Source organism: Anguilla rostrata, chromosome 15, assembly GCF_018555375.3.
Source record: "Anguilla rostrata isolate EN2019 chromosome 15, ASM1855537v3, whole genome shotgun sequence".
Taxonomy (NCBI): Eukaryota; Metazoa; Chordata; class Actinopteri; order Anguilliformes; family Anguillidae; genus Anguilla; species Anguilla rostrata.
The window spans coordinates 21,853,029-21,877,635 of NC_057947.1; the positions used below are offsets into that span (position 1 = coordinate 21,853,029).

At 39.3% G+C, this 24,607-nt stretch overlaps 4 protein-coding genes across 9 annotated transcripts; 2 read left to right on the forward strand and 2 right to left on the reverse strand.

The window, feature by feature from the left end:
- Nucleotides 1-21: 21 nt before the first annotated feature.
- On the reverse strand, nt 22-2,452 carry c15h2orf76 (chromosome 15 C2orf76 homolog). Of its 4 annotated transcripts, none has more exons than XM_064311354.1 (6): nt 2,154-2,452; nt 1,799-1,937; nt 1,567-1,617; nt 1,409-1,446; nt 1,093-1,178; nt 22-347 (listed from the first exon to the last, which is right to left on the reverse strand). In XM_064311354.1, the coding sequence occupies exons 1-6, from the start codon at nt 2,202-2,204 to the stop codon at nt 341-343; spliced, it is 372 nt and encodes a 123-aa protein (XP_064167424.1). In that variant the 5' UTR covers nt 2,205-2,452; the 3' UTR covers nt 22-340. The 4 variants fall into 4 exon arrangements, with proteins under 4 accessions (XP_064167424.1, XP_064167421.1, XP_064167423.1 ...); XM_064311351.1 differs by having other exon boundaries at nt 1,097-1,178; nt 2,154-2,441; XM_064311353.1 differs by having other exon boundaries at nt 1,097-1,178; nt 1,799-1,940; nt 2,154-2,440.
- A 1,471-nt stretch (nt 2,453-3,923) lies between these two features.
- On the forward strand, nt 3,924-8,187 carry dbi (diazepam binding inhibitor (GABA receptor modulator, acyl-CoA binding protein)). Its single transcript, XM_064311355.1, has 4 exons — nt 3,924-4,084; nt 6,681-6,798; nt 7,587-7,649; nt 7,831-8,187. Exons 1-4 carry the CDS (start codon nt 4,076-4,078, stop codon nt 7,902-7,904), a joined length of 264 nt encoding a protein of 87 aa, XP_064167425.1. The 5' UTR covers nt 3,924-4,075; the 3' UTR covers nt 7,905-8,187.
- A 150-nt stretch (nt 8,188-8,337) lies between these two features.
- tmem37 (transmembrane protein 37) lies at nt 8,338-13,046 on the forward strand. Of its 3 annotated transcripts, XM_064311347.1 has the most exons (4): nt 8,338-9,226; nt 9,531-9,618; nt 10,091-10,124; nt 11,963-13,046. In XM_064311347.1, exons 2-4 carry the CDS (start codon nt 9,539-9,541, stop codon nt 12,575-12,577), a joined length of 729 nt encoding a protein of 242 aa, XP_064167417.1. In that variant the 5' UTR covers nt 8,338-9,226; nt 9,531-9,538; the 3' UTR covers nt 12,578-13,046. The 3 variants fall into 3 exon arrangements, with proteins under 3 accessions (XP_064167417.1, XP_064167419.1, XP_064167418.1); XM_064311349.1 differs by lacking the exon at nt 9,531-9,618; XM_064311348.1 differs by lacking the exons at nt 8,338-9,226; nt 9,531-9,618 and adding an exon at nt 9,625-9,767.
- Nucleotides 13,047-13,861: 815 nt separating this feature from the next.
- On the reverse strand, nt 13,862-23,718 carry sctr (secretin receptor). The gene is made up of 13 exons (XM_064311344.1): nt 23,201-23,718; nt 22,724-22,832; nt 19,902-19,997; nt 18,692-18,789; nt 18,377-18,486; nt 17,983-18,115; nt 17,203-17,356; nt 16,834-16,894; nt 16,454-16,523; nt 16,209-16,300; nt 15,707-15,827; nt 15,455-15,496; nt 13,862-14,856 (listed from the first exon to the last, which is right to left on the reverse strand). Exons 1-13 carry the CDS (start codon nt 23,258-23,260, stop codon nt 14,692-14,694), a joined length of 1,311 nt encoding a protein of 436 aa, XP_064167414.1. The 5' UTR covers nt 23,261-23,718; the 3' UTR covers nt 13,862-14,691.
- Between the last annotated feature and the right edge of the window lie 889 nt (nt 23,719-24,607).

Sequence of the window (24,607 nt, forward strand, 5' to 3'; positions counted from 1 at the left end):
AAATGTATACATGCAAATCTGAATTCTTGAAGACATTTATTTTATTTAAAAAATCATGTTTTAACATAGCTCCTCCCCAAGGGGAGTGGAACAGATCATTAAAACTGAAGTACGTTGGCAGCTGTCCTTAAAATAAAATTTGTTGAACTGGGAGTCCTTTTCTGTGTTACCATCTCCATATTTTGGAGAACCCAAGTCACTGCTTTGTCATTTTCTTCTGTGTTTGCATCACATATGCTATTTCTCACTCTCCAGTGAAGCTTTTGTGTGTCACCAGACTGTTTTAGGATTTGTCTTGAAGTTTTCATAATCTTCTTTCCGGAAGAAACCCAATTCAGTTTCATTGGCTGCAAAAATAAAATAAAAAATCGGTTACTAAGAGTTCACATTCATTTTTGACCATGTGATGTCTCCTTAACAGTAACAGAACAAAAGCATTTTGAATGCACCATGCACATAAAAATGGAAGCGTATTTTCAAAAGGCAGTATAAAAAATACTTTAAAAGATGTGCTTCATCGATTTCAAATTTTTAAAACCATGTGTGTGAAGTGAAAATGTACACCAACTCCATTTTACAAGCTTTTTTTTAACTAACACTAATGCTTTGATGTGCTTGAATTATTTTGCCGAGATATATTTGTGGTTGTTGAGAAAAGATTAATATCCATTAAAATATGTTATGCCCTTATAAACTGACTGAATTATACTACAGTATATAATCTACACAAATGGTCAGGAATTTGTTTGGGGCTGCTGGGACAGCATTTCATTTTATTAATACAGATACCATCTTCATATTTATTTGTTTATGGTCTGCCATACTTAACGTATGATATAGTATGCTGTGATTTTGTGGTATGGGCGAAGTACGGAAAACCCCATTGTCTTCTTTAGTGGGAGTTCACGTATTTACTCACTCTTCCTAATGACCACGTGATTCCATCGAAGCACTTACTGGACCGAAGATTTTCCTTAATTTAATATTCTAATTATACATATCATATGGAAGGTTCACAGATAACGAATGATATTTTGGATAACAGTTTTCCTTTGGTAACTAAAATTAAGTTTAAATCTATAACAAAAACACCTACCAACTCCTGCAACTAGTAGGCTGATGCCCTCTTTCAACAGAAGCTTGTCGTCGTCTTCCAAGCTCATCACTAATTCATTGGTCTGAAAAGGTATAATTTTAACTATTTTTAGATGCAACAAAAGACAAATGATTAAAGTTTATTATTATTATTATTATTATTATTTCACAGTGCAACTACAAATACCGTTAGTTTTTGGTGAAGTCACCTCTGTTATGCATGCAGTCGCTTTTATTTACGGATTGTGGCTCCTTTTGTGCAAACAGTTTGTACGTCCAAAGCATGTTATTAGTGGAGCAGAATGAGTCTCACCTTTGCTCCATGTGCCTGGTGAATAATCTTCATTGTGTCTGAAGCAATGCAACAAAGTTAAATTATACACTTTCAAGCAACATTGCAGTATGATACCATTCTGAATTGTCGAAAAATAATTCAAAATAGACCAATTGAAAACTGCTAATACACGGTACCATATTCGAATTTCTTGAAGGGGGGAGGTAATCCTGCTCTTGTAGAGATATCTGTAAGAGAAGCCAGGCAAATTACAAAAAATAACACCATCAACAGGCCTATAAGCAAAATTCAGTTCATTTAAATATTGCGTAACGTGGGCCAAACTACCCACGCTTAAACAAATAGAATGTGGAAAACTTTTAAATGTGACTTAAATGATCTTAGCTTGTTAAGGTAATGAAATCTTACCGTTTTTAACAAATGCAATGAATTCCTCTACTGTCTGGTGTAGATTTACGTTTCGGAAGACCACAGGTTTGAAGTTGCGATGCTCAAATGATCTCACTAGACGAACAGTTAACACCGCCTCGGAGGACATGATGTAGGCCTACTGTGGAGAAAGTACAGACACGAGGTTTCTATTAAATAATATTTATTTTTAAAATCAGACAATTACTGATATTATAAGTGCAATACTGGCTTTCTGGATCATAACTTAAGACATCCCGACCCTTAGCCTACAGGATAATGCGTATTGTCTAAGAGACTATCGAACTCGACTAGGTTTTATACACATACCTAATAATTTGACAAATAATTTAACCTGAATACTTGTGTAGCCTATATAGTTAGCAGTGCCAAAATATTTGCACATTTCCCAAACAGATGGCAGTCTATTTCCTGGTTGCTCCAGCTCATCGGTGTAACTTCATTCTTGCGCGGGCTTCAGATCAGCTAAAGCTTTTCAAAACATAGTAGTCGACCCTAGACAGTGTTGAAAAACAGATCCTGGATCAGTCCGCGGGCATACAGACATGAGCAATCGAATTATTCACGAGGCTCATGGGAATGTTAGACTAAATTAAGCAATAGCAATACGTCTATGGTGCGACGTGAACTACATGCGCAGAACTGTTCTGTGGTTGTGTGGTGCATGGCAGTGTATATATATCTATGGTCATATCCGTGTCACTGCAAACAAACTACCCTGCAAAAAATGTTTTTTATATTTGACAAGCACTGTGAGACGTTTCGATTCTTGTAGAGACAGTCCAGTGGTGTATCAGCTCCCTCTGTAGGATGAAATGGGTATTTTTTATTTCAGAAACAGTTTTGTTCTAGTAGGCTATAGGGTTTAAATTCTGCATCCAAAAACCCGTGTTTGGTTTTGTATTTGAGATGCTTTTATGGAAACCGGCCTCTGGCTTTTCCTCTCACATATTCGTTTTCAAGAGTAACATTTACACCTGTGCTGTTTCTGTCTTCCTTATAAGTCAATCAGTTAAGAAACAAACATTTTAAACACATGATTTGCTTCAGAACACATTACAGGAAACTATTACATTATTTGTTTATCTGATTTTTTGAAAATTCTTGTATGCTAAGGTGGTGCTTATTCATTCTAGCACCCACAGCTCTTTCTGAGGGCACTTCACTGTGAATTCTCAATTCAGATCAATTACTCTGGGAAATTTCAATTCTATGGCTGGAGTTAGCTCCTGGGGAAACCCTGCACTAATTTGCTGTTGCTTGATACCACAGCAAATTGCATTTACAAGGAAAACCACAGCCAAAATCAGTTGTATTTTAAAAGTGATGTCAGCAATTGACCGCTATACACTGCCTTTTATTTTATTAACAAGTGCTAGTCAAAATGTATCCTTATGTTTGTCTCTCTGTGACACATGCAAACTTAGAAGCACGCTTGTGACTTAATTGTATACTGTCTTCTCATATTGTAGGCATATACCCTTGCTCTCACATCTTATATTTAATGGACAATGTATATAAAACATACAAGTTACACAATCAGAATTTCTGCAGAACTTTACATGCATTAGGCAATTCCACATAGCTGGTTGAATTGAGAAAATATTGCATGCAGTACTCATCAATGATATGATAATGTAAGGTATTAGTACATTTCTATACATTTCATTAAATCATCCTCAAATTTCATGTGGTTTGTACTTTGTAGACACTGTTTCTTTGTAGACACTGTCTCTGTTCACAAATTTATTTAGCTGGCATTACCCTATTATTCATTAACCATCATCACGGAAAGGTTTATTCCACCAAACGAGGAAATAACCTACTGGAATGATTTTGTATAGCCAGAAGGCACACAAATGTCATGCGCGAATTGGGACAATGGACTGATGAGACAAGGCAAGGGAATACCTGATTTATTCATTTTTTACTTGAAACAAATTTCATTGAACAATTGGATACAGGGTTCCACAATTACATGTCCATTTCAACTCAACTGTGAACCGGCTGACCTCATTCCCTACTTATTTGACCTCATCCTTTTGTTGTCGCTCTGTGCGTTGATTGGTTGTTTCCACTCACCCCAGCCAACGGAACTATGACCTAATTTACATTTTCCTGTCCGCCAATAGAATAAGCGGGGCGTGGTCAAATAGCGTAAAGCATGAGTCCTAAGCGCAAGGAAGCGGTGCAGCAGTAGCATTTTTGTTCTACGGAATCAAGTGGGCCTCATTTCAAGCGGTATCTGAAGGAATCATGTCTCAGGTAAAGAAAGTCATTTTTCTGGCAACGTTTGCATTTTATATGACAATAAGACGTTTGTGAAGTGCACAATTTCCCTTGCCATAAAATACCTTTTCTGACGCCTTAGTTTGCTAGCCGACAAGCTTCATTTTCATTACATTACATTCATTTGGCAGACGCTTTTATCCAAAGCGACGTACAAAAAGTGCATTTTCATGATCGTAGACAACTGCTGAACACGTGTTCAGTAAGGTACAATTACTTATTTTGTACAGCTATTTCTAGCCGGGGGGCACGATACAGTTGCTAATAAAACTGGAATACAAAGATGTCTGCATTTTGGGCGATCATAGGCGATAGCCATTCTAAGTACAGTTCCAGAAAATGTCCAAGCAGTCGTCTTTCCACGAGGGATATTTCTCCGTTGGTCGCAAATATGCATGAGCGTGCCATTTGCCTGGCAATTTCACTGTAGGTAGCAATATTAAAACGCGCGATTTAGTTTGCTGGGGGCGAGGGCGCAACCGGAACAGAATTAAAAACAATAATACATATATTCTTCAACCGATGTGAGGCTCTGGGCTCACCCCTGTACAGCCTGACCTCAACCTGATCACAGGGACGCTGCCAAACCCCGACCTTTCAAAGAGCCTCTGCGATCGTACTCTTCGATTCTATCAGGGATTAAACTGTAGAATCGGTGCTGGTGAACCAGGTTTACAGATGTCGGTTTTGTCGAAGAAGCGTTGCTCTTAGTGATGGTACCATATACATTAGATGCTTCTTTGACTGAGGGCCAGATTCCCCCCCCCAAACAATGACCACGTGATCTTTGGTTATAGTCTTAATGCATTCATTGGGATGGTCGTCTAACCTTTAGCAGAATTTCAAATGAACCATTGATTTACAAGGATTTCAACAAGTCTTTAATGTACACACATTTGCTTCAGTTTAAGTCTCCATAATGGTTGCAGTAAAAAAGCAAAAATGTAGGTTGACAGCCCATGTAGTGTACTTGGGATTTATTTGTGAGCATTTCAGTGCTGAAGTTGGTTTACCTTGCTGTGCAGTCATGGAAGTGTAATTGGCAAATCCCATCACTATTTTGCATAAAACAGTCCATAATATTGTTTGGTTTGTCCTTTGGTCCCAGATGACTTGGTAAAGGTAACTGGTTTGTGTGTGGTTTCTTGTGGTAATATTATATCTCCTTTGTAAATCCTCCTAACAGGGCTTTAGGAGTAGGCTAATTGGACTCCGCCCGTGTCCTGCAGATACAAGTGCACTAGATTTTTGTTACAATGTTGTGCAATTATCTGTTGCACCATTCTGCTCTTTGGTTTCAGGGGTGAGTGAAAATGGGAACTGAGTTGCCTTCCTGTGCAGTCCCCACAGTAGTGAGTGTTGGATGTTTTAGTGTGGCATAGGTCCTGTTGGGGAGGCGGGGTTAAACCACACCTGTTATGGTCTCTGGCTGTGGGTTGATGCCAGTTTGGCCGGTTATGTTTTGAGTGTCTCCATGGTGAAAGGACTGTGCTTGTGACCGACAGGTTGCATGTTTGACACCTCGGTGCACAATTGCCGTTGTAGCCTTTAGCAGTGTGCTTTACGCACTGATTCCGCGATTACTCTTCTGTACAATTGGTGAAAGTGTACTGTTCAGTGTGAGTTACCCTGGATGAAGCAGTCTGATTAGAAAATTAATTTATTGACTCTAAAAGCTGCAGTTCAATTGCCACTGCTGTGCATTTGTCTGGAACTTGGAGTACAACAGGTGACTGTAATTGCTGCCAAATCAGTGGCCTTTATCAGGGCCCAAGTCCAAAGTTTGGTTTAATGCATTGCTGGTAGGCCTGTCCCTTTCAGCTCCACCTAGTGGCCGAGAAAAGCATGTGCACAGTAACCTGTGTTTTTATGTAAGTGTGGCTGAATCAGCTGTCCAAGTCCGGCCTCTAGCTGGGTCGTCTTATTCGGCTCTGTCCCTGCTACGCCAGCTGGTGGTCTGACATGCAGCCGGAACACTGTTCAGCTGCCTGTTTCTTATAAAGCCTGTTGTGCCATTTGGGACTTGTGCCATTTCCCAGCAGGCTTTGTTTCTGCTGCTCAAGACATTTTTTTTGTTTTGTTTTTTTTAAATCCCCTTCCCCCTCCTTTGTTTGGCATTGGTGCTTGCAGGATTAGTTGAAGTTGGGCTCAGTGAATAGAGGAGAAATTCCTGGTTATTATAATGTGTGTCTGCATGGCATTGATCCACTGAAGGAACAAAGGTAAAAGCCTTGGGTACATTTTTTTAAGGATACTTCCTTGAAGTGCTGAAGTGCAATGATTTAATTTTTTTTATTTTTTAAATAAAGTCTTCCCCCATCCCAACCCCTGTTACAGTCCTTGGTGAGCAAGTGACCGATTCACTTTAATTGGGTGGTAACCATTATGCTCTCTAACACTTTTGTTTTACTGTGCTTGTACAAGTGATAGCTTGCTGGAGAAGTGCAGAACAAGGGTTTTTAATTTGTGCTTTACTACTGTACACCTTGGTCTGCATCTGTTCTACTGTATAAAAAGCAAGGATGTGATTGTCTGATGACCTGATTTTAAAGCGATGCATTTTGTCTTTCAGGCGGACTTTGAAAAAGCTGCAGAGGAGGTGAAAGTCCTGAAGACCAAGCCTAACGATGCAGAAATGCTGGAGATTTATAGTTTATATAAACAAGCTACTGTGGGTGACGTCAACACAGGTTTGCTGATCATGTGATTCAATACTTTGCTGGTCCAGCACAGGACACTGTTTTAGGAGTATTCATGCCTTTGCTTAGAACAGGGACAGCCAGCCCTGGTCCTGGAGAGCTGCAGGATCTACTGGTTTTAATTCTTAATCAGCACTTAACAATGTATTTGGTTGTGTGGTTGATATAAGTTTTTTATTTTTTATTTATTTATTTATTTTTTTAATTTATTTTTTATGGTCTAAATTTGTTGCCTGTTTTTTTGCATCAAAACCAAAACCGGCATGCTCCGTGGCTCTTTAAGATTGATGTTGGCTACAACCAGCCTATGTGTTCACATGTAGAGACTGATTTAAAAATAAGAATACACCTGTATTTAAAAAAAAAAAATATATATATATATTTGTATCTATGAAAACTATGCTGCAATTCATAATTACGTTTCCACAATAATTATTAATCTGGAATATCCTTAATAGACCGATGATCAGTAAGCCTGGCAGAAATGGTCATTAATCCCCCAGACCAATCTCACTACAATGCGGCTGGGTTAAAATTCTGTACTCATTGGTCTGGCAAAGATACATCTGTTCCCAATATCATTTGAACAGTGGAGAGGATGTTGTTCTGATGGTGGTTTCAGGGCAGTCTGATATAGTGATGGGATGGAGTTTCATAAAACAAGAAGTGGTCTCCCTGATTTTGAATCACTGTGTTCATCTGTGGAGTCTAAAACCTCTTTAATGACAGCCTTTTATGATCTATGAATATTTAATGCTCTGTGCTGTTTCTCTTCACAGCTCGCCCTGGTATGTTAGACTTCACAGGCAAAGCCAAGTGGGACGCTTGGGAGAAACGAAAAGGTCAGAATACTCACAATGCCCTAATCGTCCCCCCTCTTCTCTGTAGATTCCATTGTTCTGGTCCATTGTGCTACTTAAAGGTCAAACGTTGTGTACCATGTCACCGAAGGACAACCAGTGAGGTTTTCATTGTGCGAATGAGCCGACTGGACGGTCAAGTGATCTGTGATATCCTCCACAGGAATGAGCAAAGAAGACGCCACGAAAGCCTACATCGATAAGGTGGAGGAGCTGAAGGGGAAGTACGGGATCTAAATGTCGTACGGCCAGGGAGGAGACGCACCCCATGGGAAGCTACCAGAGCCTTTCTGGCCGACCCCTCAGGCCGGTCATGTGATGATATGCCTTAAACCCCTGTCCCGAGAAGGCCCGGCTTCCTCGTACTGCATGCTTAGTGCTAATTGTTATTAAATCACAACGGGACCGTAACACCTCGGACCAAGATGCCGTCCACCAGCAGTCACCTAGCAAACATTAAGGATTTGACCTGTTTCTGCCTTGCTGTAAACTGATAGGATATAAAGGAAAAAAAAGTTTTAATACCTTTGTTGCATTGTGTTCCTTTTACATTTTCGTCAATTATTGCTGCTGTTGCTTGTGGAAAGATTTTTTTTTTTAAAAGAAGTGCTTACTCAAATGTATTGCTCCGGTACAAGTGAAGGAGAAGTTAACACCCTTGGTGTTGAAATTAGGTTGGGCATTATTGTTCCTGAAGTGCTCGTGGGCCTGCTTCTATTAGTTGAAAAGGAGCTGGCTGTTAAGCAGATATTTTGGAAAGGCAACTACACAGCCTGGTGGACCTGCCATCTGTATGGTGTTGCAGTTCCCCTCGTTTTTGGCATTTCAATTTTAAGTCGAGGCCGTTGCAAAAAATCAAGGGACAGAAAATGTCTAATTGAATCCCAGCCAAACTCTTAGCCCTGAATTTCGAATTTACTGAACTTCTTTGCCAAACTGGACAGTAGGAGATTATGGAAGACCAAATGTGATGGAATACATTTATGATGAAATAAGCAATAAAATGTATAATGAAATAATTAAAATATGCAATTAAATAAGCAATTAGATATCTATTAATTATTTTAAGTCTCTTATTTCATGGAGTTTTTATTCTGAAGGATGGGCCTTTCATGTTCACTGACTGGCAAAGTCATTTTGAAATCAATACGCCTTGAAATAAATTGTTGTAGAAATCAATAAGAGTCAATGTGCAAAGTGTCCTTCCAAGACTTAAAATAATTAAATAAGTATCTGTTAATTATCTAGTTTATTGCTTATGTATATATCAATTTATTTAATTGCTAATTTATTGAATTTGGTCTTCCATAGTTCCATAGGAACATTGCATGTTCATACATTTCCACTTAACCTGGCTTTTAAAAAAATACACTAATTACATCGTAATATTGAATTACCCAATATTACAGAGGTGTAGTCTCACAGGCTGCTTGTTATTCAAGCTGTAATGGGATCTCGTGCTGTCCGTCATTTATAAGAATGCCTAGTACAATAACTTCGCGTTGCCATGGCGATACCTAATGGTACTTTTCCAAATTAAAAGTTTCAGTGAACTGGAGGTAAGTTGTTGAAATAATAGGATAGCTCGTGTCCAAAATCAAGTACAACATCAGTGGCTACTTAATATAATATAATATGAGATTTCCCTCATGCATGCTTTCAACATTTTTTTAAAAGCCAAATTAGCAGTTAGGGTAGCTATTATTCGTAAGTGCCTTGGCTACCAAGTTACGGGCTATTGTTAATTGCATCCGAGTTGGTTACTTTTCGAGTTTTAGAAAGTTACTGTGCTAAAGTTTGCCCGCGCAGCGAGAGTTAATTAGGCTATAATAAATATATAGCTTAATGCTATCTATTTCACAGACCTTTCAATGATGTCACCATGTCAAAAAGACGTGGGCTCAGGGACCGAAACAGCTGCCCTAATCTATGCGCAGTCCTACTTTTCCAAGTAAGTAACAAAGAGCAAGAACCAGGCTGCAAAGAAAAGAGATAAAGCCGTTTAGTTCTGTGCACAGAAGAACTATGTTCACGCTTGAAAGCAGTGAATAAATCAGACTGACCGATCACTTTCAAAGACCTTGTTCTGCAAATCACACAGTAAGTTAAAGAAGGTGACGGAGTTAGTCTAGGCTACCTAAACTACTCCACGGGATAGGCATTCAGTGACTCTGTCTTTCACCTTGTTCATAGTATCGCTTCGTGATCAGTGTGCTAATAGGCTACTGTCGGCATTGCTGGTAGTCCATGAATGCTGAATCTCCGCAAAAGACCCCGTTCTCCGATGGGACAGAAACTCCCATTGTCTTGACGATGTTTGTTAATGATATATTAAACTGGCTCGATCTGTACTTTTGACTTTTGACTTGAGCTAAGTTAGAGGCTAGCTAACCATTTGACGTCTTCTGTTTTTTTTGGACAAGAGGGAAAGAACTCATGACTGCAATAAAGATCAAGGTAGGCCGAATAAAAATGCAGTATTCTTTTATTTGTTTTTTATTTTATTTTTTGCCTTCTCTTCACTTTCACTTAGCTAATATGGTTTCGTCAGCAAACGTTAAGTGTGAAAGGGAAAGGCAATAATCCGTTTAAGCTTCCTTGGAATGTTCAGTAAGCTATAAAATATTAACATGGAACAACAGAAAAAAAGGATTTCTGCTGCTGTTTAATGTATCCAACCAGCTAAAATTATATCCATGTAGATTATTTGTGCGAACAGACAAAAATAAAAAAAACAAAAACACTAGGCTAGCGTAACATAGCAGACAATTTGCGTAAAATAGTTGGAACGTCTTCTCTGCATCAATGCTGTACATTTTTTAGATGTAGGCTATGCCCGTTTTTTTTGTAATAGGCGGAAATTGGTTTGCAGTGGTGGCCTACAACAGTGGTTCTTGAACTCGGTCCTCGGGGACCCCTGTGTATGCTGGTTTTCATTCCAACCTCAATAGCAATCCCAGAATTTTAACAAGCTGTTAATTTTTCTTAATTAGGTGCTTTTCATGTTTTAGAGCTGGGGTTCCAGAAAGGGCCAGTGTGGGAGCACACACCTGATTCTACTAATCGATCACTAGACTCATTGCTAAGCACCTTGAATAGTAGTAGAATCAGGATCAGGTGTGTGCACCCACATTGGCCCTTTCTGGATAAGACTGGGGACCCCAGCTCTAAAACATGAAAAGCTTCATTTTTGTATTCATTGGAGTAATACACCTCCCAAACATTGGGTCATAGGTATATATGTTATTGTGTATATTGTTTGTGCATTAAATAGCCTATATTTTTCTGTTTTGTTTTATATATACAGTGTGAGAATCTTTATTTACGCACCTTCCATGATTTTCACTCTTTTTATACATTGAGTATATTTGATCACACTGGAATGGTTTTGGAGATTTTTTGTACAAACATGTAATATTGAAGACAAGGGTAACTTTAGAGTAAAACACGAAAAGCACATTTTAAAAATGATAATTTCATTTAGTCAATGAAAACAGTTATTGAACACCCATATCACCCATGTGAAAAAGTAATTGCCCTCTTAAACTTAACTTGTTGCACCACCTTTAGCAGTAATAACTGCAACCAGACACTATATTTGATATCCTATAATTTGATATTAGTCTTTCACTTTGCTGTGGAGGAATTTTAGCCCGCTCTTCTTTTCAGAACAGCTTTAATTCAGACAAATTGAGCATTTTCGAGCATGAACTGCTCGTTTCAGGTACTGTCATAGCATCTCTATTGGGTTGAAGTCAGGACGTTGACTAGGCCGCTCCAAAACGTAAATTATTTTTTTCCGCCATTCAAGTATGGACTTGCTTCCAGACTGATATAGATCGCCAAACCTTTTTCTCATCTCTTCTGGAATTTCCTTTGATCACATCATAATGTGCTTGTAGAAACTTTGTGGTGACTGCTTCAGTCTGATGGTATGGTTCAATATGAGTGAGGCTTAGATTCAACAGGGCTGGCTGCAATCAAGCCTGGCTGTATTCAATCCGCAAATTATGAATTAAATTTAGGTAATTGGTTGATTGAGTAACTAAGGGGGCAATTACTTTTTTGCATGAGCGATATGGGTGTTTGATAACTTATGAAATAATAATTATAAAAAATATGTTTTGTGTTTACTCAGTTTCCCTTTGTCTAATTACATTTTGTCTAAGCATCTGAAACCATTCAGTTTGACAAATGCAATAGTATGCATTTGTTATATTTTATTATATTTTCCATGGCAATATAAGAATAAAGAATATGGCATTTTGAAAGTGCTCCTCTTCTGTCATGCTCAGGCCCAGGGAACGCCTCGCATGCGGCGCCCCAGGACACCCTTTCTGGATGGGTTCACCCGTGGCATGATCATTCTCTGCACCTCCCTGGCTGTGGTCTTGTCCTCCATTGCTGTCTGTGATGGCCACTGGCTTCTGGCAGATGGGCAGATGTATGGCCTTTGGCACTTCTGTGCCGTGGGGGCTCGTGGGGGGACAGGGTCTGGGGCCATGATTGCTGAGGTGGGGGCCTTGCCCAACTGCACCACCCGGCTGAGCCTGGCTGGGGTGGAGGGGCTGGAGGTGGGGATGGGGCTCTGTCGGTCATTGACCTCCTTGGCTGTGGTGGGCGCCATCTTTGGTTTGGAGCTGCTTGTGATGTCACAGGTTGGTGGTGACCAGGACTCAAGCCGCCGCTGGGCCCTGGGCTCAGCGCTGGTGCTTGTAGCCTTTGCCCTGTCCGTCTTTGGGGTGCTGGTATTTGTAGTCCTGCTGCGTGCCCATGCCTCACCCCTGGGTTTCACCCTCACCTTTTGGTGCCAGTTCACTGCCGTCTTCCTCTTCTTCCTCAATGGAACAGCTTCCCGCCACATCCACCACATGGTGCTGCCCCCTGCTGGTGAGCCAGGGAAATGCTAGGTGGAGGCAGTTTCATGTCTGATCATTCCCAGACCCAAAAGACACATTAATTTTACTTCTAAAGAGTGTGTGTCATTGGTTTGTGCAATATGAATTATACACAATGTAATAACATCAAAATACATTAGGTATTTTTGTGTTAGAAAATCTTGCACTTTTGTCCAAATTTTACACAAAGTTTTTTCATTCAAAACACATTTAATTTACAAACTTTGTAATGCCATTATTACTTAAATTTTGTATCTGATTCCACCTTCAGTTCACAACAAATGTTTTATGCTGTCTCTCATTATAGTTTATGAAGTGGAATTCATTTTATGCCACAATTTTGTTTAAAGTAATAATAGATATTTTTGTTGTTAACTTCCCTTGAATATTTCCATAATATCTCAGTACTAGTTTAACCCTTTTGACAGCTCTACGATTTTTCATTTGCTTGTGGATCAGAATAAATTCACCTCTGCTGTCAGGCAAAGTCTGTCTATTTATCTCACGGTTTCACTTTCATTTACTAAACCCAGTTTGAAGTACCAGTGTCTTACCTGAAAGAAACGTGACGATGGGTGTATTTAAAAAGTTCTGGTCATATTTTTCTGCTCCTGAATGGATCACATTAAACAATGGTTTTTTTGACTGGTCAGACAGTATAGTTTATTTGAGACCGAAGAAAGCAATTGAAAATTCATTTTCAATAATCATTTTAATTGAAAATTAAAATAATTGCATGTTATTTTCACCTGCTTTTATTACCTATGTTGTGTACCTGACCAGAGTCTTTTATTGGAGGTCGGACTGTATAATACAAATCTGTGATTGTGTGTGACAAAGGTTATCCATTCAGCTGCTCTGATCTTGTTTGCGCAAATGGGTGGATTCACTGTTCGCTCCATCTGTCTATGCTGTAATGAATCAACAGTGTCTGTGATTGATTGACAGACATTCAAGCTAATCTCATTGTCTCTACCTTTGTCTCATGTCTAAAGAGTAAGGTGATATCATTTTGATGCTTGTGAGTAAGACTGTCAGATATGCTGGGTAAAATAAATGCTATAAATGTGCTGGGTAAAGTACAAATTAGATACTGCTGTTGCAGCTTTCAGTTTTTTTTTTTTAATCCTAATGCTTTATCTATGGTGTAGTCAAGTACCTGCAATGTAAGAGTAGATTGGGTCTTGAGGCACAAAGTACTGAAGTCACCCAGTTATTTGGCATTTCTCTGGATCATTCAGTTATGGGTCAGGGAAAAGGAATGACATTTACAGTTAGAGAGGCAGCAATTATGTAAAAAAATAAAAAATAAAAAATCAACAAAGTAAATCACAACAGTGCAGCAGAGTGAAGATTTTGTATTAACCCATGGACTGTAACCTTCATCAACTGACATGCTTCACCCTGCATTTCCAAGTGATGCTAAATAAAGAAGTGTGGGCATCTTTCGATGTGTCAGTAGATTAAGTGTAACAGCTGGCAATGTGCTATAGCGCATATCCACAGTCAGTTGGGCCACTTTACAAGCTTCACTTAAGGTCAGAAGTGTAGATTAGAGGATCTGTATATTTCAATATACCACCGTCCAGTTTCCTCCGCTCTCTGGAGACAACCTCATTCCTTTTAAAACAGTGAAGATCCCAAAAATTTTTATGGGTTTTGAACATCTCCCTCTAAGTCCACATGGTTGTAGGGATTCCGGCCATGGGCACAGGTGGCCGAACTTGCAGTTTGATCCCAGGAACAAGATCCAAGAGTGACAAGCTGCATGTAGCACTGTGTCCTCTAACGTAAAAGAACAATTAAACTGAAGACTAGTGCTGTAAATACAGAGCATGAACCCCAAGCTTGTGTAGTCTCTGGCACAGATGGGGATTCCCACATAATCACAATGCTGGGGGAAAATCTTGCCAGGTGTGTTGTCATGTGACACTGCCCTCTAGAAGGCCTTGAGGCCCATTCAGCAGTTACACCAGCCTCCCTCAGATCCATACGAGAGGTAATGATCTCTCAGCTTGAGATTCTTGAGGCCTGGGTGTCCCAGACTCTGAGCTCTGTCAAAGTAAAAGCAGTCTGGAAAGGGAGAAGGTGGGCGGGACCTCTGACACAGGCGCACATTGTCATGGTTACACTTGACTGGCCTGGTGGGTGGTGGAGCCCCGGTGGAGCAGGGACACGTGGGTGAGGGCCAAGCCGCTATGACTGATTGAGTCGTTGTGTGGTCTGGACTCCCCGTGCAGGTGCTGCTTCAGCCTCCACTGCTGCCATTTTCTCTGGAACTCATATTTCACCTGGTGAAAGGTCAGCCCAGGCGCCAATCATCATTCAGTCTATAACATTTAAATATATATATATATATATATATATATATATATACACACACACACACACACACACACATATATATAAAGTACAGGTCATTGCCTCTAACTTCTATCTCCCTATGAATGTATTTTCACCATCTTGTGGTAAATGAAGGTACTGTTATTTCTTAGAGGGAGTCACTCACTAAGTCACTCACTACCTTTGTCCTGAAAAGCAGATGACTTGTCCTGGTTCCACTGGATCATAGGCAAATAGGGTTTCCTGCTGTCTTTAACAGACTCCAACCTTATAATTGAGTTGCTCAGCAGATGAGTTTATGCTAGGCATAACATCAATTTCTGCAGCTGGGAATATACTGAATTCATCGTAATCCAGGGTTTAACGGTAGAACAGCAGCAATGGCTTGCCTGGAATCTCAAGCTAAAATATTTTGAAACCCCAGGCCCTTTCAAAAACCTCAACCTAGAAAGTGTAAATTGCTGAGAATATTAGATGAAAATTTGCCTGACTGATGATTTATTCTGTATGTTTTGCATGCAGGCAATGAGCAAACTCAAAACCTACCTCCCCGTTGAGAAAACAGTACAGAACTGCAACAACAAAGCCCTGTAATGGAGAAGAGTTTATTCATTCATTTTTTTTCTGTTCACTGACATTGAAGTGTTGAGAGTCAGAATACAATAGTAATTTTATGCTCAACTAATGCATACACAAGTTTCTCTGATGTTGTTTGAATATGCTGACACTCAAAATCTTCCCATTTACATCCTAAGAATGAAAAGCCAAAGTATAAACAAAGCAGATGAAGTCTCTTACCTGAACTGAGGAAAGAGCCAGCTCCACAGAGTTCCATATTTGACTGAATGGGAAGAAAGCAAAGAGGACGTACTGCAAGCCAAAGAGAGCAACCAGGAGGAAGGTGGACTTTGCAAGTCTCCTTAAGATCAAAAAGAGCACATATGATAGCCATTAAGGACAAAAGTCCATCATTATGTGGCAACCACTGCTTCTACTCTGAGAAATTGGTACACCAGTTCAGTTGTGTTATCAGTGTCTGATACCCTTCCTTCCTGGACAAGGCTACGTGCAATTGTGCACTGTGGGGCTGCAGTGAACACTGCCAGTATTCAGGATTCAATACCAGTTTGTGAAGGCACATGCACACACTTGGACCCAATGTGTTAGCAAGATGAGCAACCCAGCAGTACCTTGTGTAGAAACTTTTGTGTCCTGACCAACTGACCCTGAATGAGGGAGGACTGAGTTTTAAGTAGACATAGCTACATGTAAAATGATATTAGAAAGAAAGGGAACTCACTTGTATTGGTTGAAATCATTGGCATGCTCATCTGGTGTCCTTAATTTTCCCACCAATATTTTTATAATACTCAGAAAAAACATTAAGTTAATCTGCAGAGAAAAACACGATGAGCTTATCACACATTCATATAATAAAAACATAAAGCAAACAAAAATAACACGTTGGGGAAAACCACGATGTTTTGCTGTAATTTTTTAATCTGGTGAACTCCTTGTAGCAGCCACTGAGATTTCTGCACTTACAGTGATGAAGAGCAGGACAGGAACTTTGAGAATCCACCAGATCCAGTTGTGATTTGTCATCTCCCAACACCTTGAACGCCACAGGAGTTACTTAATTACTTAATGTTGCTACAAATTTCTGACATCCTTACTAAGGCCAACTTCCACAGTTTACTCATATAATATTTTGCATATTTATAATTTATTCATCTGGTTGTGTTTACTGAGGCAATGAAGGTTAGTAACCTAAGATACATCTACTGTTTCACTGGGATTCAAACAAACAATATTCTGGTCACAACTGAACTTCTCTGACAGTCATGTTCAGTCATGATCATAGATAAATAAGAAAACATTTCTAAATATGATTTAAAATATGTGTTAGCCTATAAATATCCTACCCTTCATCTTCATGCAGATATTTGGCCATCCCCCAACCTAATATAACAATCATTGGCAAACCTAAAAAGGAAATTAACTATTATTCAATTTTGTTATACATTATTTAAAATACAGATAGTAGGTATATATATATAATGCAATAGTAGTTTACAAATTTTCTGGTTGCCCAGCAAATCCCCTGAGCTATATCAGACATTTCCAAGAAAGCTGACTTTTGCTGAATATCAAATGCCATTTGAGGAGATGGGAAAGGTGGTAGATTAAGCAAAGAAAGAAGAGGATAGGAAGGGACAGGTAAGGGCAGAAGAGGAACGAGAATGGGGGGGAAAGGCCCTTGTCATGTTATCTGGACAGATGACCAAGCCTACCCCAACCCAGCACGATGTACCACCAGAAGAACTTCTTTTCAGAGAAGAAGGAAATGCGGACCAGTGTGTGCAGGTAATGGCCCTCAACCAGCAGCCAGCTGTAGTTTGCCATGATACAGTAATGAGATGACATCACCACCAGCTTACAGCCCATCTGCAGGGGGAGAGCCAGAAGGGATAGAGAACAGATTGATACAGAGACCCTTAGGCAGGAATACTCAAATCTGCCTCTCAATGTCAGTAGTACTGCTGGTTATTTCCTCTGCTTGATAGTCCAATAATGTCACTGATTTGCCAGAGATTACACTCACCTGGTGTGTCATGTTTAAATCAGTCCCTAATTAGAGGGAAGGAATTAAAACCAGAAGTACTACTGGCCGCGTGGGCCACACTTGAGTAATCACTGCCCTCAAAGTTACAAACTTGATGTAGTGCTAGACCATGGATACTTAAATCTGGACCTCAAAACCAAATCCATCCCTGGTTTTCTTTTCCCCCAGGTAATTGACTGAACAACTGGTGCTACTGATTGGCCAGACTGTATTCTCACCTTATTCTTAGGTAAAGGGAGGGTATAAAACCAGTAGTTCTTGGACCTCGAGGGCCATGATTTGAGTGACAGAGTGCTAGACTATCTCTGTAGGACAATGGCAAGCAAAGACAAGCTGAATGGCATGTTCATTATATGTTCTTATGTTCTTAGATACTTAAATAGATTAAAGTTGATTGACTAAACAGATGACTAAAGGACTGATTGATTGGCAGATGAGCAGTAAGCACCGGGAATGAGTCGCAGTGGTATAAGTCCTCATTGGAGAACAGCACAGAGTCCCTGATGAAGATGAAGGCTGCCCGCAGGATGAAAGACAGAAATAACTGGATGTGGATGTAGTTCCTCATGCAGTGCAGTTTTCTGGATGAGGGAGATAACAGACGTTACACTGGGCATCACAAGTCTGGGGTGTAATCTGGTCCTATGCTGTCACTCTGGCTTCTGTTCCAGTGAATTATCTCTGACTTAATTTATCCAGTTTAATTGCTGTACACATGTACACTATAATTTCATAATATACTGTGATTGGTTCCCTCAGGTAACAGAATCTGCAAAGATAATTACAGATACATTTTCCCTGAGAGGTGGTGCTATGGCTCATTCCCTTTGGAGATTACACACCTGAACAGACAGAGTATGAAGATGGCAGCAGCCAGGGACACGAGAGAGAAAGCGTAGCCCACCGTGTACATGGTCTTCACATACAGGAAGTATTTGTGGGATTGAGGCATCTGGAGAGAGGCAATGGGGACAATCACAACTTCAAGGAGAGAAGTTTCAGCGCTACTGTTTGTGAGTGTGCTTGTGTGAATTTTAAAAAATCTACAGAAATTCATGACTCCACTTGATTAATTTAATCCCTGGAACCCCTGCTGTGCCCAAATGTCCAATATCCTGATCAAAGACATAAATGGAAGCGAAAGCAGCAGGACCTACGTCTATGAGTGACTCGTTGAAGGCGTACTCGCAGGCGAACTCATGGGGTGGGAAGGCATCAGTCCAGCCCTCTGCTGTGCAATTCCGGAATACCCTCCCTGGTTAAAAAACAGCGAGACATTGAGAAGAAATTTAAAATAAAAAGGGCTATACTTCACACACCCTATACTGAGGCCTGCATGAATTCTTTAATTTTTCCCCACTGCAAAAAGAAACCCACCCACCGCTCAAATCTCATGTGCAACATGAAAAAGGAACACATGAAGGTCAGCACAATGTAAAATGTAAAATATGAAGCACATTAATCTCCCCATTATGAACAGTCACCCTGGAACATTTAATCTGAATTCTACATGGAACACATCTCAATGGTTTAATGGTCTGAACTGGAAATATGAACCCTGCAGAGTGATTAGCCCAGATTTGTCTCATAATTCATTGCATCAAATTATTTTCAACAGGAAGGCAGCAAGGCAACATGATACATTTGGATACAAACACCATTTCAGTTCTGTAACAGAAGAACAATATGGTCAGTGTTCTTTTTTTCCACAATGGCAACAACAATTAATTAATCTAGTAACAGTTAAAATTCATAATTATTCTCATGACACCAAGGTGAAATTCAAAAACTAAAACAAATTTACTAATTAGTCAGGGACATGTCAGGAGGGAAATTTATGAAAGGTTGCTCTTGAACTGCAGTGGCAAAGGCAGAGGGGTTTGAAAAGCAGACTTACAATGTCCCTGCAGATGCACCAATTAACATAAATTAGCATATCTTACAAATCTGTCACTAAATGTCATTGTTACTCATGAAGGACATTGTTCTTTGTGATCGTGTGACATTTTGCTTTATTCCATTTTTTACATTTATTCCAACGGATACTGTGCCGGGGACTATGAACCATTCTGACAATTATAGCACAATCCTTTGAGAGTTTGAAAATCATGTACTCTACAAGCATATACAAGGTTAATAATCACATCACATTATAATGGAGATGTGGTGATGAGACTTCTCAGTGCAGGTCAGCAGGATGCAATGTATGACAGTTTTGGCTTCTTTGACTGACAGCTCAAATTCTACAGACAGCCCTACAGACTGATCACAGGTACTGCTCAATGTCCACAGAAGGGAGGAAAGCCTCGTTTCAAACAGGTGCACAGTGTTGACAGTGGGTCCTAGAAGCAGATGGCAGCCACTCACCCTTGGTTCTAAAGAATTTGGGACAGGGCTGGGACACCACCTCTCCAACCAGGGCGTGAGGCCAGCAGTTCAGGTGGTCCCACATGCCTCTGCATCCTTCAACAAAATGAAGAGAAAAAATAAGAAAGCACACACATGCACACACACACATATACAGCGCACACACACAAACACATGCACACACACCTAGAATTGACCTAGATTTATGCAGGATTGTTAGCCAGCACACATGGTGTAGTAAGTATATAAAACAATGAACATGTAATCAGAAGAATACACATGCTTAACCTTTGTGGGCCATCACTGTTTCACCATTAAGCAAGGACTGAAATGTGAAAAGCCTAAGTAAACATTCAATCAGTTATATGAATGATTATATGTTAAATATTAGACAGTTTAAGATTCCTTAAAGAACAAACAATTACACAGTGGAAATGCGCTATTGCCTAATGCATAAAATGAATAAATGAACAGATGGGTCTATAGGAGGATGATGCTTTAATTGTCTACTCCCCTCATCACTCTCCATCCTTCCCAGTTCAGTGCTCCACACTGTCAGTGACAAACATGTCACACCATAACAGGAAAATCAAACATAGTTACACATATACACTACTGGTATCAACAGCAGCAGCAGTGTATAACACAAAATATATACTTCTGTTATGTCTCATGATACCCTGCACCCAAACTTAACTTTCTATTTTTAAATGCATCATTTATCTCTGCCATCAAAATCCAATAAAAATGAATAAGTCGATCATTAATTAAATAACTAATCACACAATGGCCAGTTTCTGTCATGGTTCTGTGGTTTGTCTGCGTTTCCCCTTTTGGGCCGCCAGATGGCGGCACTTCAGTTTTTAGTTCTGTTCATTTACCCTGTTTAATTGTATTATTGTCTTCAATTATTCAATTATTGTTTTTTGGTTGTCTCGTCTTCCCTTCCCTCTCTGTGGCCTGATTGTGCATTGTGCCCTCCTGTGTCTCGTCAGTGTCTTGTCTATTTAAGTTCCGTTCTTCCCTGACTCAGGTGCTTTTATGTGTGCTTTTCTGATTGTGTTTCGGTAAGTGCTCCCACGTGTACTTTTGACTCTGTGTTTTGTCCTGAGTGTCTTCTAGCCTGCCCGTGTTTTGTTTTTGCACTCTTTTGGATTTCTGGACTTTCTCTGTTTTTGCGTTAAAGGAACTTTGCTTTGTCCTTTTGAGACTTGTCCTGCGTGGCTTTTTTTTTTTTTCTACTTGGTTTTTGTACTTATTAAAAGTAAAATTCTCGGTTTGTATTTACCGTTTTGGATTTTGAGTGTTTTTGACTACGTTTGCGTCCATTCCCTCGCCTCACCTGACAGTTTCGCATTGACAATGAAACCGAATGAAAACTCAATCCAGTGATGTATGTTTACAATATACCGCCACTAGATGATGCTATCATCTAACTTGTACAATTAAAGGACTGCCTGAAGCTAAATTCTTGCTGATATTAATGTCAACAGATAAAGGAAGGCAATCTACAAGTCCTATCTAAACTCTTGTAATGACTAGTCTCCCATTTATTTAAAATAAGCTTGCCTGTTGAAACTGCGTTTCTCTAACACTTCAGGCAGGTCAAATTATCCAGATTTGTCAAGACGGTCATCACCTTCATGCTGTTGGGCTCCACTTTCTGGGTTTTTAAAAAATATATTTCAGATTTAGTGAATGTTTTCAGTTGGCCAATGGAGGTTTTGTGTGTATTGAAGTGTTTGTTGACATACTGGCTGTACAATGGTTGGTATAGAGGCATTCGGGAGTTTGTGTTCAAAAGCAATAATATATGCTGCATGTAACAATATAAAACTAATATTTTTGTTTTAAATTGTGAATCAACATTGTAAAATTAATATGTTAATACATACAGTCTCTGGAAATATAACATCACTTTTCAAGCTGTTTTGAGTTACCCCAAGTGTATTTCCTTGTACAGACGTGGATGCCCCTTTATCAGTTATTGTAAAGCCGGTTAGGTTTCAGAAGTTTCTGTAATTATCTAAAATATTTTTCATTGCACATAATAGGCTTCTGGGCCAATCTTTAATATAAAGCAAAACTAAAATAATATTAAAAACCCATAAAGTGAACTATGCCTTTTAATATCTAACAAAGGAACAATGTTGTGGAAGGCAAAGGCTTTGTTGCCGAATCTGAACTGTCTTGCATTCTGTCCCTTATCATTTCCCCAAACATATTTATGGTGGTGTCAGTCAAGGCTGTGAGCTCTTTTTTGGCACAAACCGTTCAAAAGAAGTTTGGAGAAGGCTCTATGGCACATATATCACTGTGTAATCTAAAGCTGATGTCTTTTTCACTGGTTTCATGAGCTGTGCTTTTGTGCCATTGAACAGGAGGCTACACATTTCCTGAAAGTCATGTCCAGAGGAAAGCGGAAAGGTTGGGTCACTGAGAGAAAAAGACTCAAAGATATGTCTATTTGCAGGAGACATGCATAGCTTACTTTTTTTTATTGTGTAAAAACAGGTTTCTTCACTGTTATATAGTATAACATAACAATACACCATGAAATATTAAATGAGGCCATTTGTTTTAATTTGGTTTGAAGCAGTGGACCATGATGCTTCATAAATAGAGGCATCAAATCTGCAGGTGAGAATCCAACATGCGGGTGACCAGATTTATGTTTCCCTTAAATTCTTTAGGGTCAGAGGTCAAGTTGAGGTCATCTACTTTGGCATCTTCACTCCCACAAAAAAAAATATTAGGAGAGATTTCTTTCATTCTTGCCTGTGTTTTGAACCCCATAATCTCTGTCAAGAGTTAGGACTCACCTGGTTGAGCATATCCAGGTTTAGAGAAGTTGTATTTCTGTAGCTTAGAGTAACAGCTTTCCTCTTCTCTGACCAGAATATTATGAGGTTCACATTCTGGAGGAATGCCCTTTCATGGAAAAAAAAAAAAAAAAAAAAACTGTTTTATACTACTTCAAAGAAAGTATGATTTTTGAATCATCATTTCGAATCAACAATCAAACTATACAGCCTAGTTACAATTACGAATAAGAAATTGCAGATGCAAGTTGCATTACAGAAAATGCTTCGTAAGATGTATTAAACCTAGAGCTTTACCCTGCATTAAACAGTAACTATAAGGACATAGGACACATAATCAGCACAGTAAACCGGCGTATAACGACGCAAATTGGCAATGTTCATTTGGCGAAGCAGACAAATGAGAAATTATCTTAAATGAAAGGATATGGGGATTACGTGTACAGGTACGCTAGATAACAACATAAATTCACTCACCTGTGCGTAAACTTCAAGAAAAACAGTAAGAAGAGCAAGCTCCCTCATTTTGCCAGTCATCTCGATTGATTGCCTTATTTTTAATCCATTCACAATGTTTATTGCAAATCATTTAGTCAGAAAATGCCATGTTGCTTTCTGTCCGTGCGCGCGTCTATAACATGTTCCGATATCCCTCTGATAGCATCAGCGTTTACTATGGATCAATTTCGGTGCGTAATAAGGCATTCCAAAACGAAGAAAATGCTTGCCATAAGTGCATGAGTTCGAGAGCCAGCTATTCCATGTTGGGCGTATTGGAGAACGTTGTCAAATGTATCGCTTGATGAATGTTGCTGTGGATAACTGAAATTCCAACTTGGAAAGCTGTGATGAGGTGCTCACAAAAGTTTATCAAAAATTATAATACAGTAATCTTCCAACAGCCTGAACTGCGAGAACTGCTCATGCCAAATAAGTCAATGACCTCTGCGGCTCTGTGGATTTACACAAGACAGAACTACTACATGTTGTATGTTTGTTTCTTTTTTGTTGAACAAGGCAACGCCTACTTCCCAATATCTGGACTGGACATTGCTGTTTTATAGTAGGCTAGGGCGTCCAATACTATGGTGTGTTAACGTTAGATTTTAGTATTAACGACTGTGTTTACGAGGTGGTTCTTCTAAGTGGGTTTCCCAAACACAATCGTTAGACCGACTGTTAAAATGAATTTAACAAAAGCCTCTTTGCAAAGCGCGTTCTATAGCATGAGTAACTGATAAACCGATGTCATAAATGTGTGCGTCACTCGTTTTTATCCAATCAACAATGAAAAATTAAGTGCTCAAAGTATGAGAATGGGATACATCGCGCTATGATTAAACTATAACCATTTTTATTCCGAGCGTCTTTTTAAACGAAATACATACATATTAAAATAAAAGATTCCGCGAGTAGACTGACTAATACAATTCCCGAAAATTACCCGCTCCTGGCTTCATCTGTGAAGTGGTCTTAAAATTGACCCAGATTGCAGCATTTTTGCACCTTTGGTTCAGCTTTGGTGCAGGTGCAGCTATATGACAATTTAGTTTATTTTCCACAATGCAGGGGTGGCAACATTGTGGCCTTATTTATACATTTATACAGGTGTAGCTATTTGTTTTATTAATAAAATATAATACCTACTGATGATGATAATCATGGCGATGGAGAATTATGATTACTTAATATGATAATAGACTTCCATTTACTCATAGCAAAATAAAGTAAAAGCTGCTTCGTAATTCAGACCTTTTATTCTTTTGCAAGGTGTTCGAAACCATGTTGATAAGCCTGCAATATTACTTAGCCTATGAATGAAACAACAAGGGGATATTACAACGCCATGCAAGACAGTTTATTTGTCCAATTATTGCATTTTCC

Bases quoted from the DNA above. Each gene is read 5' to 3' on its own strand.
- dbi (XM_064311355.1), top strand. The intron at 6,799-7,586 runs GTTTGCTGATCA...TTCTCTTCACAG, and splicing joins TGTGGGTGACGTCAACACAG to CTCGCCCTGGTATGTTAGAC. The intron at 7,650-7,830 runs GTCAGAATACTC...TATCCTCCACAG, and splicing joins CGCTTGGGAGAAACGAAAAG to GAATGAGCAAAGAAGACGCC.
- c15h2orf76 (XM_064311351.1), bottom strand. From the start codon at position 2,204: ATGTGCAAATATTTTGGCACTGCTAACTATATAGGCTACACAAGTATT. The intron at 1,447-1,566 runs GTACCGTGTATT...GCATTGCTTCAG, and splicing joins CTTCAAGAAATTCGAATATG to ACACAATGAAGATTATTCAC. The intron at 1,179-1,408 runs GTGAGACTCATT...ATACCTTTTCAG, and splicing joins ACCAGGCACATGGAGCAAAG to ACCAATGAATTAGTGATGAG.
- sctr (XM_064311344.1), bottom strand. From the start codon at position 23,260: ATGACTGGCAAAATGAGGGAGCTTGCTCTTCTTACTGTTTTTCTTGAA. The intron at 16,895-17,202 runs GTAGGCTTGGTC...TTTCCTTTTTAG, and splicing joins GTACATCGTGCTGGGTTGGG to GTTTGCCAATGATTGTTATA. The intron at 15,828-16,208 runs GTGAGTTCCCTT...TTTGATCTTAAG, and splicing joins AATGATTTCAACCAATACAA to GAGACTTGCAAAGTCCACCT.
- tmem37 (XM_064311347.1), top strand. From the start codon at position 9,539: ATGATGTCACCATGTCAAAAAGACGTGGGCTCAGGGACCGAAACAGCT. The intron at 9,619-10,090 runs GTAAGTAACAAA...TTTTTGGACAAG, and splicing joins GCGCAGTCCTACTTTTCCAA to AGGGAAAGAACTCATGACTG. The intron at 10,125-11,962 runs GTAGGCCGAATA...TGTCATGCTCAG, and splicing joins TGACTGCAATAAAGATCAAG to GCCCAGGGAACGCCTCGCAT.